General features: G+C 42.1%; 1 protein-coding gene across 1 annotated transcript in view; it reads left to right on the forward strand.

Moving 5' to 3' along the window:
* KAT2B (lysine acetyltransferase 2B) overlaps positions 1-15,668 on the forward strand; it is a 73,340-nt gene that overhangs the window by 43,720 nt on the left and 13,952 nt on the right. Inside the window, exons 7-12 of the mRNA XM_081160207.1 lie at positions 3,515-3,621; positions 7,419-7,544; positions 7,775-7,911; positions 10,093-10,301; positions 11,337-11,463; positions 15,407-15,517. Coding sequence (XP_081016333.1) covers positions 3,515-3,621; positions 7,419-7,544; positions 7,775-7,911; positions 10,093-10,301; positions 11,337-11,463; positions 15,407-15,517 — 817 coding nt within the window. The remainder of the gene's footprint in view (positions 1-3,514; positions 3,622-7,418; positions 7,545-7,774; positions 7,912-10,092; positions 10,302-11,336; positions 11,464-15,406; positions 15,518-15,668) is intronic.

Here is a 15,668-nt window from a genome sequence, read left to right on the forward strand (position 1 = left end):
GAAAAGGCTCCGGGTACGGCAGAGCCTTCCTCCACACCCATGCGAAGACCAGAACTGCTGGTGTAGAGTATGGAGTTTAAGAGAGGAGGTATTAGATTCTTTCAGCAAAGATGGGGGAAGCTCTGTTTTCGTTGCGAAGCTGGGTTTTTATCATTAAGATGCTATTACTGGATTACCCAGTTTGTGTTTTAGGAAAGATAATTAAAAAAAAATAAGTTAGGTCCAAAACAACAACAAAAGTGGTTTTTCAGGTAAAAATTGACTGAAAAGTCCTTTGCTGCTTAACACAAATCCTAAGCCTTAGGTAAAGGGTGTCATGGGTAAATCCCATGAGATTTCCCGGAACGTCCAGCGTTCGCACGTAGCCCCTAGCATCCTGATTTTCAGTGTTTTCTTGAGGACGCCAGCAGCTGAGACTGAGGCATGACATGAATGATTTGGCTTCCTCCAGGGAGAAAGATTCAGCGGCACTTAATCTGGAGTCTGGCTGTTGCCCCTCAACGGGTTGTGAACTCTGGGCTTGCTCGTCTATGTCAGTGGCTGCCTTTTAACTAGTTGAAGCTCCTTTCCTTAGAGATTAAAGCAATTTCCTTACTAATGTCTCTATTACATTTGCCACATAAGCAGCATTTTATGATTTCATATTATAGTTGTCATCCCATCTCTAAGCCAAGGGACAAAGAGGACCCACCCTCCCCACCTTTAATGGTGCTTAAAGAGAAATTTTAATTACCTTGCATAGTAACATTTTTTTCCCCCCACAGCAAGTGCATTTCGCTTCTTGCAGATATTTGCTAATTATAGGGTGTTTTGTTCCTTCAGCCCCTAGTTCTGGCATGGCTCCTGCTATTGAGCTAATCAAGGCTGCCTTTTCGTCTCTCTTACTAATGGTAGGGTAACACTACCACCCACTTCTCCTTCCAGATCTCTTTTCATGGACTAGGACAACATTTGAGGCTGTTAGGCATTTATACCCACAGGTTTGGCAGCAGAATCACACATACGTTGAAGCCCGAGGTGCTGGTTGCATCTTGGGCACGGTCGCCACGTGAGAGCCGCAGTCCTCCCCATACCACCCGGGGGGTCAGGTGGCTCTCCGAGGGATTTTCAGGGCCTTCATCCTTACCTGCCTCCTCTTCACGTGTCACTCTTTCTTCCACGTGGCTTTAACTTGTGCCTTTCCCCCCATCTGCCTGCTTACAGGGTTGTTGTTAAGAAGGTTTAGCGTCGGTATTTTATGGTAAAAGTGATCATTGTACATATGGGTGAAAATTTGGTTAAGCAGCGAAACACCAGCCATAGCCCTACCTTTCGGGCTTTTAGATATTTCAGTTTATTCTCCATATAATTTTGTATCCTGTGTTTACAAAACAAGCGCTTTCTTGTGTCGGTATGTGAGACTGTTCTTTATTGTAATGAAACAACTACATATGTGTACACGTATAACACACACACACATATAATTATTTTCCTAAATTGTTAATGGCATTTTTCTTTGGTGAGTCTGTGCCTGGCTTTATGAAGAGTGTTCAGATCATGTAATTACTGAACAAAGAAGGAGCCGAGGAAAGGAAAGGCAGTTTACCTCTGTGCTGAAGGGCAGTTGTGGGCACCTTGAGGGCTGTGGGAGGGAGAGGCAGGTCTGCTTAGGAACGGGGGAAAGAATCCGCTCGTCTGCAAGATCAGAATGTGACCTTAGTAAGGATTTTGGCTCCTGTTGCTATCTGTCTGTGTTTGGTAAGAAGCACACTCAAGTGTTTTAAAACATGCCTTCATGGTGGCTTGCTTAGCAGGGAGAAGTGAGTGACTCATGCGGTTTCGATAAACCATGAATTACACTATCGAGTGAGGCTGGGTGTTCACTCAAACGGTGCCTTGTTTTTAAATCTTCCAGGAGTAGCAAGTCAGAACCCCCCCCCAGGACCTTTTCCCACCTGTTTTCACTTCCAAGAAACCACCCTCTCTCTCCCCTGAAACCATCTGAAATCCTCCAGGCATTGATGAGTGAGAAGAAGAGTGGCACTTTTTAGTAATAGTGATGATTATGATGATGATGTGAATGATGATCGTAACAGGTTTTGATCGGTTATCAGAAACCTTGGTACTAAGTATGTTTTACAGTTCAGAAACTTAAAGGTAATGAATATAGCACGTGCCATATATCACAGCTCCAGGGATACAGTTAATTCCCCCAAATTAAACCCTTTATAATTGTAAAGACTGTAAATGTAGTCTTTATTTTAAGGGCTTTTGGATTTTACAGCTTCAGAGAAGGGAACTAGATGGCTTATAGTACCTTTATCACATCGCTGCAGTGTCAACTTCATGAGGGCAAGCGGTGGTTTTGTTCACCCTGTTCTTCCAGCTCCCAGCCCAGTGCCTGGCACGTGGCAGGTGTGCAGTCGGTATTTGTTGAATGAATGGAGCACTTACTAGGCATCAGGCATCATTTTAGGCATGTCCACCCTATGCAGGAATTACTGTTGATATTTCCATTTCATAAAAGAGGAAACTGAGGAAGAGGAAAGCTAAGCAGTTGTTTCAAGATTATACAAATAAAAAGTGGGGAGCTTCGTAAATAGATTCTAGAACCCAGGTTCTTAGCCAGTGTTCTGTGTTCTTCCACTAGAATTAATGTGCCTTAAAAGTGGCTGCAGGAAGACATTCCAGTACCAGGAGTGTAGATCTGTGTCGATATTTTAACCATAGTTCTTCAGTTTTGGTTTACATAAGACTTGCCTAAGGCACTTACCAAAACTTAGTCCCCAAAGCCCATTCTCACAGACTTGGATTCAGTAAGTGTAAGTGGGATTTGGGGTAGCCGTATTTCAGACAAGGTCTCCAGGTAACTTCTATGGGCCCCCAAAACTTGGGATCCGTTTGGTTTATACCATGACAGGAAGTATAACTTAGTCATTAATCACTGGTTCACTCTTGGCCCTGAATTTGCTAGTTGTGGGACTTTGTACCAGTTCTTTAGTCTCTTGTCTGCCTTGAGTTTTTTCATCTGTAAGGTTATGAAGATCAAGTGAGTTAGAGTTAGAACTATAGGTATGTGGGATAAATAAAAATAAACTACGAAACTCATTGGGTTGATGCGAGGATTCAGTAAATTAGAACACTGCAGGCACATGGCAAGCACGCGATAAATGGTACCAACTTTTGTTATGGTGATGACTGATAATGACAGCTCCCTGCAGGACTGGGACCTTGCTGAGGCTCACCCAGGAGGACTCAGTGGGGTGCATTTCCACTGGTGGAATGCTCCGTGTAGTCTATGTTATGTTGATCTATGCAGAGTCAAAGAAAATAAATTCATAAAAATGCGTATCTGTGTTTGAATATACCGGGGCTGTCCAACTAAATCATCATTTGAGTCATAATTTACTAGCATATCTCTGAGTTGACTGTGAGATGCTGATGTTCAGGTGATTGCCATAGGTGGTTAGGGCTTCTGTCCCTCTGGCACGACATTCGTTTTTAATCTTACTATTGCTTTTACTCTTGTGTCTAGGTTTCTGTCCATGTTAGAAGAAGAAGTTTATAGTCAAAACTCTCCCATCTGGGATCAGGACTTCCTGTCAGCCTCTTCCAGAACCAGCCAGCTAGGAATCCAAACAGGTAATTTTTTTTTTTTTTTTTTTGCACCAATCAGAGAACAACTAGGAAGTGTAACTTTCAGCTCACTCTGCATTTATTTGTGTTTTTCATCAAGATATGGAAGATGGGAGCCAGCAAATTTTGCATCTGCACCTCTATTAATGAGGAGAGCAGGTGCAAATCAGTGAGAACAACTACTGCTCCTGCTAGTGGGTTTGCTTAGCTTGCACATTACAGTTTTATAGGAGGTGTAAAATACCAGGCAGCTCAGTCCCGTAGGCCACTGCTGGCTCTTTTTAAAGACACTCATAGTCTCCGTCAGTGGCTGATATGCCTAGGAATCAAGTTCCCAGCCTGGTTGCTGAGTCCATGATGTCTGTTTTGTGTATCAAGTTACTATCATGATGAGTGGAAGACAGCAGTGTTGGGTCTTGGGACATGAAGAACTTCCCAGTGGGGCCAGGACATCCTTGCCATTGCCTTGGGTCAGCTGGTGTGGCATCACCTGGCATTTTGCAGGGATGGAAGACGTGACTTGTGGAGTCACACTGATTCCAGAGAGAGGATCTGAATTCCTGCCTTTGACACTAGGAGGATTCAGAGAAGTTTGGCAGGAGATGCCAGAGCAGCCATTTATATGTGGCCGTGGGGAAAGAAAGAATGAAGAATTCTGACGTCAGAGATTTTAGTAGCTCTAACTCAATGTATAATAGGTTATTTTTTCCCAAAAAGAACTTTACATACAATAAAAGTCATCCCTTTTAGTATGTGGTTCTGTGAATTTTGACAAACACATATAGTTGTGTTACCACTACTATCATCAGAATATAGAACAGTTGCATCACCTGGAAAATTCTGTTGTACCCCTAGGTAGTCCCTGCATTGCCCTACCCCCAGCACTGGCTACCACAGATCTGTTAGTGTGTTTTTTTCCTATAGGGTTTTTTTCCCCTTTCTATAAGGTCATATGAGTGGAATCATATAGTACATAGCTTTTTGAATCTGGCTTCTACACAGCATAATGCATTTGAGAAGGTGCTTAAAAGTTTTTGGTTTTTTTTTTTTTTTTCCATCTAGAGCCCAAGTGTGGGTATAAATATAATTAAAGTAGTATACATAAGGAATGAGCTATTTTGTTTTGGATCAGACCCCTTCTGTTTGCATTCTTGTTACCAAAAACATCTTTGTGTGTGTGTTATTTATTTTTTTACCTTAGGCCATAGAATGTAACTTTATCTTTTTCTGCTCCAAACCCTATAGAGCTTTGGGCCTATCTATGCATGTTACGTGCTCCCTCCAGACCTGAGTTCACTGGACGTGCTCTCTGTGGAGCCTGGCCTGTCCTCCAAATCGCTCTGTGCTGTTCACTTTGTCTTATCTCTGCCAGCTTGCAAGTGGCGTCTCTCTCACGAACTCTTTCCTAGGTCTTCCTGTGCCTTCTAGCTGGGACTGAATGTTCTTTCTTCCCCCCTTTCACAGAACCTTGAATGTATCCTATCCTTGGTTCTCCAACTTAGCTGCACAAGGTATCACCCATCGAGATTTAAAATAATAATTTCTGAGTCCCTTCCCAAGAGTGCGCTATGTAATTTGTCAAGGGTGTGACCTGGACATTTTAAAAGCTCCCAGGTGATTCTGATGTGCAGTAATATTTGAGAACTACTGTGTCATATAACACCTCATGCTCTCCTAGGCCCATTTTCCCCTGTACGTCTTTTCTCTCCTATGAGTGTGACTCCTGGATGGACAGAGACCAAGTTTTGCCACAATAATAATAATAATAACTGATACTTCCATTTAGTGCTTGCCTGTGAAGTTTGCTTCATGTCTTTAAGCCTTAGCACAAAGCCTGGGAAGTTGCTATTATTATCTCCTTTATATAGACGAGAGTTGCCCAAGGTCAGATCTCGTCAAGTGATAGAACTGGGTTTTACACCTGGGTCTGTCTAATTCCTAAACACTGTTAAGTACCCATGAGCCAGAGCTCTAACCACGACATGATGCTGCTTCGCTGTGCGTTGCAAATGTGCAGGCCACTGCTAGTGGAAGGAATGAGTGAACCGTTTCCTCCTTCAGGCAGGGGGCACCAAAGCTGGTCCGCAGGGGGGTCGACGTAGGTCTGTTCTGGAGGGTCTTCCGGAGAGACTGTCCCTGCTCCAAAGTCCCCCTGACCCTTGCCTATTCAAAATGCTCCCCAGCCTGTTCCATTTCCAGCAAATTACCTGTCACAGCACAGGACGGAGAAGGCAGAGCTTGTCTCTCTCCCTTGGGAATTTCATGTCTATTTCTGTGGCTCAGGTTGTAACCCAGTTAAGCTGGATTGTACTCTTCAGCATTACCTGGAGCCGTCAGAAACAGGCTGTCTTCTCCTGTTCTGCTTTAATTGCAGCGTGTTCTCTTTGGGGAGAGAAGAGTGTAATCATCGACTTAATTGGCACGTCTGCACATCGATGCAACGGTGATAAATGCCATTCATAATGATGGCTCTGAAGTTGTGCAAGGTACTCAGGTGTCACAGAGCTTCCTCTTTGTGTGGAATCACTCCAGGGCACTTTGAAATTCAGGAGGCCTGTATGCTGGAAGGAAGACCAGATAGCCGGGCAGTTCAGTGTATTTTGAGTCTTTGCGCGCAGACTGCTGTTCAGTTAGGAGTGCTGTGGACTGGTGTTCTCTGCTGCTTGCGTTACTTATTGCATCACTTTCTTGGCTGCTGGGAGTGTGCTGTGCACACTGAGCTGTGGCTGCATTGAAACTTAGATGAACATTCTGTCTGGACATCTGCCCGCACTGCCGGGCTCTCTCGTATTTGTCATCAGAGTCACCGAAAAGATCCTTACACCTCATCAGCTGCAGATCAGCAGCCCACTAGCAAAGCAAAGTCCTATTCCTTACGATGGCTTAAAAAAAGGTTTTGTTTGGACATACTCTCAAACTTACAGACAAGTTACAAGAATAGAACAAAGAGATTTTGTATACTGTATCTACACCAATTGTTAACGTTTTGCCACAGTTGCTTTATCATCTCTCCTCTCTAGCTGTTTGTTCCTCTCTGTCTCTGTCTGTTTTTTTCTAAAGTATCTGAAAGTTGCAAACATCATGCCTCCTTATTGACTTCAGTGGGTATCTCCCAAGAACAAGGCCATTCTCTTACTTAACAGCATACTTACCAAAGCAAGGAATTTTAACTTTGATGCAAGGTTAAACCTTGTTATTGAATCTATAGGCTAGTTTCCGTTTTTGCCTCTTAATTGTGTGGTTTATAGTAATTTCTGCATCACATCAGGAGGCACATAATGTTGGCCTCTCCCGTTATGGTTGGTATTAAGTTCGATCACTTGGTTAAGGTGGTAACTACAAGGTTTCTCCATTGCACTGCTACCATTTTTCCTTTTGTATTAAAAAAGTACTTTTGTGGGGAGATATTTGGAAGCTATCTTGTCTTCATTAGAATTACACTTACAAGGTTTAGCCTGCACAGATGATTCTCCCCGAATCAGTTACTATATGCTGGCTGCCGAAAATTTTTTTCTAACTTCCATTATTCTTTCCTTGTGTATTTGTTGGCATTCTTCTGTAAGGAAGAGCTTTACCTTCTTCCCATTTATTTGTTTATTCATGTATGATTTTATCAGTATGAACTCAGATATTCTATTCAGTGGGTTATACTCCATTATAGTCTTTATTATGCTCACACTGACCCGATTTCTTTTAAAGATGACTTCTTTGTGGTATTGGATGGGATGGTCTCACTTGTACTTGGTTCCTCACTGCCTAAGAAAAGAGTCATCTAATACCTTCTTTTCCGTTTCTCGGGGCAGTCATCAGTCCACCTCCTGTGGCTGGGACGATTTCATACAATTCAAACTCATCTTCCCTGGAGCAGCCGAATGGAGGGAGCAGCAGTCCTTCCGGCAAAGGCTCTTCTGGGCTTGAGGCAAACCCAGGTAAGCACTTAGGGGGCCTACTAGAGGGCTGTGATTTGCCCCAGAAGTTCTGTTGTAGTTTGAGAAGTGCCAGAGGTAGACTTACACCAACTACAGATTGTTCATGTCCGGGATTTTAATGGAGATTTGACTTTCATACCCATAGAAAATTGGTTGGATTAATCAACATATGTTACCTGCTTTGTGTTCCAAATAACCCATTGTTTGCCCTTTTATTTTGATCCTCACAGGAGAAAAGAGGAAAATGAATGACTCTCATGTTTTGGAGGAGGCCAAGAAGCCCCGAGTTATGGGGGATATTCCAATGGAATTAATCAACGAAGTCATGTCTACCATCACGGACCCTGCGGTGATGGTTGGACCAGAGGTCAGCAGGGAAGCCCTGAGCAGGCCAGCTGGTAGACCTCTCCTGCTCTCCTAGCCACTGTAGCTGTGTGAAATAGGGGTGGGATCAGAGTCAGCCTGCGATGCTACCCGGGTTTGCATTTCACCTGTGGTCAGGGTAGGGAGGGCAGGGAAAGCTAGTTGGAGAGGTGATTCCCCCTGGATGAATATCACATCACAGGGAGACTTCCTAATGATCTCACACAGTTTAAGCCTTTTCTCCTCTCTCAGCTTTCTATTTTGAAAAATTTACACTATCATAAATGTTGCAAAAATTCTATGATACTTTTTTAGATTCACCAGTTATTAACATTATGCTACATTTGCTGTCTTTCTCTCACTCTACCTCTCCCTCCAACCCTTCTTCCCACTCTTCCTCTCTCTCCCTTTTTCCTGTGAATCTTTTGGAACTATTTTAGAATTAAATATAGATGTCATAACACTTCACTTCTAACTATTTTTGCCTGTATCTTGTAAGACTAAGACTATTCTTTTACATTACCACAATGTAGTTATCACTGTCAGAAAATTCAGCTAAGTTACAATATTGCTAATACGTGGGTTGGCAAACTACAGCCTGCAGGCCACATCTGGCCCACTGTCTATTATTGTCCATAAGGTTTTATTGAAACTCTTGTCTGTGTCTGCCTTGCAACTACAAGAGCAGATTTGAATAATTAAGATAGGGGATGTATGGCTTGCAGAGCCTAAAATATTTATTATCTGGCCCTTTATAGAAAAGTTTGCTGATCCCTGGCCTAATGTGCACCCCATATCCAAATTTCCCATATATCCAAATTATACCCTTGATGACATTTGTTGCATTAAGTTTTCACCTCTTTATAAAGTCTCCTTTAATCTAGAACAGTTCCCAGTCCTTTTTTGTTTTTTTATGGCAGTGCCATTGTTGAAGAGTCCTGGTCACTAGTTTTGAATAATGTCCCTCCATTTGGATTTGTCTGTTTACTCAAGGTTAGACTCAAATAAAGCATTTGGTGTAGAAGTACTGCTGTGATCACAGGCATGCCGCCCAGCAGCAGGGCACTAAGGCATTGTGACAGCTTCCCGGACATCAAGAAATGACCTGGAGATTATGTTGCAAAACATCTTTTAAAACTTTTTTTTTTTTTTTAGCATTGCTCTGCTAGATTAAAGTATCTATTTTTTTATTTGTCGTTTACTTAAATATTTATTTTATGGTATTAGGGTAATTCAGAGGAATGGAATGTTGTAAGAGAAAGATCTCTTTCTAGTTATCTAAACCTGAGGTCGAAGACTACAGTACCTTTTATATACTTGTCTTTTGGGGATTTAGTGACTTCACAGATTAGCTTAGCTCAGGTGTTTCGGCTGTAAAATGTAGGTGCCGTCACACCTTTCAGAACTGTTGGGTGGATGTAGTAGTGTACTGGAGTTGGCTCATACAGGTGTGCGGAGACAATTGTGAAATTTTCAAGAATTCTCTGGGCTGGTTGTTAAATATGTTGGTAGCTTGAAATTGGCTTCAGTCGCACCAGGTCACCTGTAGACCAATGAGATGAGCAGGGGCTCCCAATTAGGGCCTTTCTTCCCTGGGGCACTTGCCTGCTTACCACTGGGTGCATTAAATAGGATGGGGAGCAGAAGGTGTTGGCACAGGTTGTGCTGCCTGCTGTGGTTGATAGTGGGTCAACAGGTGCTCTTCTGGGAAGAAAACTGTCCTCCAAAAATATAAACATGACAGCCACCACTGGCCCTGTAACGAGAAGTTGGGATCTGTCTTCCTGATGGTCCTATAAACTCAGCCAAGGGATTCCTCTAAACCAGGGGTTGGCAATGTAGCCCACAGGCCAAGTCCAGTCTGCCCTTTCACTTTTAAATAAAGTTTTATTGGAACACTGTTATACACATTCCTTTATGTGTTGTCTGTGGCTGCTTTCACACTACAACAGTGTTGACTAGTTGCCAGGGACCTGGCCCTTTTTTAGGTGACTCCTAATCTACGCTTAATATCCATGTCCGTGTGTAATACTCTGATCTCTCAAAATGCTTTACCTGTCTTTTCTGTTTCGCTTCCATCACGTGTGTGTTGTGTGGGACCCTGAGCAACGTAGCTTTGGTATGTCCTATCTCCGCCGTCTGAAGAGCAGAGCCCTGTAATTTTTTCCTGTCTCCCGCATCCCAGAACAATCTGCTGTCAGCACACTCGGCCAGGGATGAGGCAGCGAGGCTGGAAGAGCGCAGGGGCGTGATTGAATTTCACGTGGTCGGCAATTCCCTGAACCAGAAACCCAACAAGAAGATTCTGATGTGGCTGGTCGGTCTGCAGAACGTGTTCTCCCATCAGCTGCCCCGGATGCCGAAAGAGTACATCACACGGCTTGTCTTTGACCCGTGAGTGGTGCTCAGCTCTTCCTTTTTTAATTATTATTTTTTTAGTGAAAAAGGAACTACTCAGAAAGTGAAAGTCACCGTAGGCACCCAGCAGATCCTGCTGCCTCTTGTCACACTGTGGATGCAGAGCTACCTTAAGATAATTGCCACGTCTAAAGCATTAAGATTAACTTTTCAACATTTCACACAGGGTTTTGTTAATAATAATGACGCTTTGTATTTTCAGTTGCTGGTGACTATCCTGTGCTTCATTCATTGTAGCAATGAAAGAGTAGAAACACTTAAGAGGACGCCCCATTTTTTTTATAGTCAAAACATTCTTGATTTTGGTGTCTTAGGTACCCTGGTTGCCTAGGTCTGTAAGCACTGGGAAAATTATTGGGATATCAGACAAGTTATCATTGAAAATTTATTGCTTTAAAAAAACTCTCCCAAAAAAAACCAAAAAAAAAAAAAAGAAACTTCTCTAATAAATGTATTTTAACTCTATAGCTCAGTAGCCCATGTGGACTGTGATTCGTGCGCATGACAATGAGAGTGACATTTTAGACAGAGGAGGTCTGCCAGCGTTCTGTGATACAGGTTTCGGCAGACTGTACATGTGGATTTTATATTCTTGTCCATAATGTTTCTGTAATATTTCTGAGTAAGACTAATCTTCGGAAACATACACCGCTTTGTCCATGACTTTGTGCTCTCTCCTGGCCCCCCACCATGAGTCCCTTGGCATCGGGTGTACCCCTGTTCCAGGGCTCTGGAACATGTACTCTGTTCTTTATTTGCAAACCTCAGGCCGTTGTTAGGTGGCTGGCATTTTGTTCTGGGGGAATCTCTCACGAAGACCTGCGTAGGCAAGCTTGCTCTGAAAAGTCCACAATAAAGAATGGGCTGGTGAGATAGTGGCTAGATAAAGGAAGTTTCCATAGAAACCCAAGAAAAATACTGCCCCCCTTCCTGGCTGGTTAAGAAGGAACACCCCCAAGAAGAATATATAACCAAGACAGGTAAAACTTTGATATAATCTTATTTTTTCAGGAAACACAAAACCCTTGCTTTAATTAAAGACGGCCGTGTGATTGGTGGCATCTGTTTCCGCATGTTTCCATCCCAAGGATTCACAGAGATTGTTTTCTGTGCTGTAACCTCAAACGAGCAAGTCAAGGTAAGGGGACCCCAGGGTCTTAGAAGAATGCGGTGTTTCTCACTAAAGCTGCAGAGCTTGGGGAGGTCTCTCTGGGCCATGTCCAGAGAAGGTTTGAAGTGGAGCTCAGGACTTTCTGAGAAGCGTCCTCTCACCATGAGTGTACGTGTGTGTGTCTGAGGAAATAAATGTTCCACAGACTAACAGGTGCGGTTCTGCCAAGGCTCTGTTGGACCTGGGGACAAGGTACAGGGGCGCTGCACAGCCCCACGAGCAACTCAAGTATAATCTATGGCAAGTGAGGGATGTTTGAAAATCAATTGCAGTGTTCATTGTTAATTGACACACACACACACACACACACACACACCCCACCCCCACCCCGGTGACAGTGAACCACCAGGAAGGATATGGTGCGATGTGGATTAGGAAGGTGATTTAGGTGACTTACACCTCAGAAGGATTTCTTATGAATCCTTCCTCACAGGGGGTTGGGGGGGCAGGAACTAAAGATATTCTATTAGGGAAGCTGTGAAAAATTTGAAATTTATGACCACGTTTTAGAAGTATTCATGCTGGGTTTGGAATGGAGTGTTTTTAGGGGGTGGTGTGTGTGCGACTAATTTACTTTCCCAATTATTCCTGGCCTAGGTCGTCTTCGCCCCAGGAGCTGTGGTGGTTTTATTGATACCACAGTTGGTGTCAGAGCCTGACTGGAATAAACTAGACCCTCGGTTGGCAGAAAGAGCTCTGATCTCGATTAGGTTGTGTTCCACTCTGCCGCCCTTAGGAGAATGGAGGCAGGAAATGTGTCTTTAGAATATTATTCATTTGGCATTTGAGGGACCCCTAAAGAATATCGTGCAGAAGTATGGTGGGCGGGGGAAAGATAAGCATCTCAGGATTAGATGGCTGCTGAGAAAATCCGGGGAGGGTCTGAGGCAGTGCTGTGCAGTGAAATACAGTGTGCCGTGCAGACGTGAGCCGTATATGTGATTTCACGTATTCTAGTAGCCACATTAAAAATAAAGCAGAATTTGTTTTTTAAATATATTTTATTTTACCCAGTATATCCAAAGTATTGTCATTGCAAAGGTGCTCCGTGTTATGAAGGATTCATTCCACATTCTTTGCTTTGTACGAAGTCCCTGAAATCAAGAGTGGGTTTTACACTTACGGCTTGTCTCCGCTTGGACCGGCCACATTTCACATGCTCCCTGTGCAGGTCGAAGCATTGCTGCCTCGTGCAGCTACAAAGAAGCAATGCCGTTGATTGAAGGCAAAAATATGTCACCGGGTGGGGTCGTTCTCTGCTTGAGGGCCACAGCTAGTGCTGTGGGTACTTTTGCTGCCATCAATAGCTTTACTCTGGACGTGGTGCCCATTTTAGCCACTGAGGTTATTTATTCTCACAAAGCACAAATGGGGCTTTTTGCTTTTGACTCATAGAACTAGGCATCAAAGAGAAAAATTTATTAGTTTTATATTTCTCATTCCGACGGGAAAAGGCGAGGGCCCAAATTTGCTTGAAACTGATCTGTGGTTCTTTTCCAAGGAATTCTGACTGTGTGTCTTGAGATGGTGCTGTTGTGTTTATCACTTTTTTCCTTTTATTTCCCTCTAGCCAAAGTGAGAAACAATTCTGAATGTCCAGAGTTTAGGAACGTACTTAAAAGGGAAATTTTGTTTGGCTTTTCATAGGGAGAGGAGCTGGCAAATGTGTCCTTGGTTTATAATTTCAGAAAAAAGATTGCATAATTTTTGTTTTCAGAGAAAGCTACACCAAGCACCTTGTTTGGAAAGGTTGGTTGAGGTTGACTTGGACACTCTTAGGGATACTGGAGGGAAACTAAAGGTGTTTAATATGAATTGGACGCTTTGTCTTATTACTTTCCAGAAGGGTACTTTGTTTTTTTTCCCCAACCATGTAATTTTCTAAAGGTTTGAAGGAAGGTGGCCAAACATCACAAACTCAGTAGGAATAACTAGAAGAAGAAAAAAAATCACTTTTTGTAAGTGACTTATAACGGTAGCTTTAGAAAATTAAATATTATTCTTTTAAAACTGAAAAGAATGGATGAGTTTGGTAGAGGTCAGTGCTTGATAACACCTACTTGTGAAATCAGAGTGTTCCAAAGTGGTTTAAAATTTTTATTTAATATATTAAGAATCTTGGCTACATGATACTTTTTGTATCCACTCATTTTGGAATATTGTGCTTCCCGTCAGATTCTTATGAACACTCTAAGTAGGATTTGTATGTGAATTTATCTTTTCCAAAGCACATACAAGATAGTATTTGAGCATTTACTTTAAGTTCCCCACCTGGTTTGTGAATATCTCATCAGCCAAGAATTATTTGGACTTGATGTTATATGCAGCTTGGAAGTTACATACCTAATAATTGTTTACCATAATAAATGTGTAAGTAAACACGCAAGTTACCAGATTTGGAAAAGAATCCTTGTGGTGGCAATTATAAACAAAATCATGCAAACAAGGGAAATAGTTCTGGGGTGAACATCTAAACATTTGCTTATAAAAGCCTAACGTTGTCAATGCCTCTTGAACCAAAAAAATATTGAAGCTACCACTACTGCCCGCCACAGAGCTAGACACAGAGAGGATTCAAGTTAAAAGACACAGCCTCAACTCGCAAGCAACTTGGGATATGGAAAATTTCTTTGGAGAAGTGACAAATTAGTGGCCACTGATGAAAAATACCTTATGTAGGTTTTGAGAAGCTACTTACAAAAAAACCTTTATTGTTGCTCTTGAGTAAATCATTGGGCTGTGGGTGAAGGGGAGGAAATACATAGTTCTGTTAATTCCTCACAAGATAGATGATGTATACAACGAAAGCCCAGCTCTCTTCTATCAGCCACACCTGTGTTAAAGTGAATTTCATCAGAAAATACATTTCCTACTAATTTTCAGACATTACTCTTTCTCTGCACAGGCAGGTCCCTCCAAGTAGCCAATCCTTCTCTTTTTTCCAGTTCTTTCCATTTTTTTTTAAAAAATAGTTTAAAATTACAGAGGTTATACACATACATATTCAGATAAACAAAAATGCCACTCCCCCTTCAAGTCCCTGCCATCTCACTATTGTCAGCTTGGTGTGCATCCTTCCACTTGCTTCTCTACTGATTTATGTGCCAGGAAGTGCACCGGTATGTACGAGGTGACTGTGTTTTGTCATTGTTGTTTACATAAATAGAATTCATACCGTACATACTAAAAAAAAATTTTCCAGTATGTCTTAGGGATTCTTCAACTTGAGTGCATATATCTTGTTATTTAAATTTTTATTTAGATCAACAAAATGAAATAAAATTAAAATTCAGTTTTTTAGTCACTCAGGTACTCAGTAGCCATGTGTGACTGTTGGCTACCATATAGCTAAAGGACACTCCCATCATTGCAGACATTTCAGGTAAACAGTACTGATATGCCCACAATATTGCCACTTCAGCATATAATAAGTGTAAGTTGTTATTAGTAAGATTTTTCCCCCTGATATGTATTTTACACTCCAGTACCTCTCAGTTTGGACAAGTCACACCTCAGTTGCTCAAAAGCCACTTGTGGCTAGTGTCTACCGTATTGAACAGTGTAGCTCTGTACTCTAATCGTGCTTATATATTTATCTTCCCCATCTAACTGTCTTCTCCTCAAGGAGAGAGGTTTTTCATTCATCCTTTTATTTGAGTTTTATTCAGACTCACAGTGTGTCAGTATTGTGATATGTTTGGGAAACGGTAGAATGTCCTTGGGTAAGGTCAATAGAAGACTGATTTCCAGAAGAGGGAGACTGCTAGCCTCACACACGATAGAGTATTTTATCGGCAAAATATATCTAAAGTACAAATTCCTAAACTTGGCACTATTTCCAGACGAATTTGTAGGACTTTTTTTTTCTTCAGAACCTAATATATTTGTCTGTATACTAATTTCCACATAGGGCTATGGAACACACCTGATGAATCATTTGAAAGAATTTCATATAAAACACGACATCCTGAACTTCCTCACGTATGCAGATGAATATGCAATTGGATATTTCAAGAAACAGGTAAGTTTTTCACTGTGCGACGCTATTTTGTCATTCCTTTTTAAAATACGCAGTAAGGTAGCCTTCATTCAAATAAGTGCCCCCCCACACCCAGGGTTTTCTGCTTACAAAACGGACATAACATTTATTTTATAAGCTCTAAGCCAGAACA

The sequence above is a fragment of the Miniopterus schreibersii genome (assembly GCF_964146895.1).
Source record: "Miniopterus schreibersii genome assembly, chromosome: 15".
Classification (NCBI taxonomy): domain Eukaryota; kingdom Metazoa; phylum Chordata; class Mammalia; order Chiroptera; family Miniopteridae; genus Miniopterus; species Miniopterus schreibersii.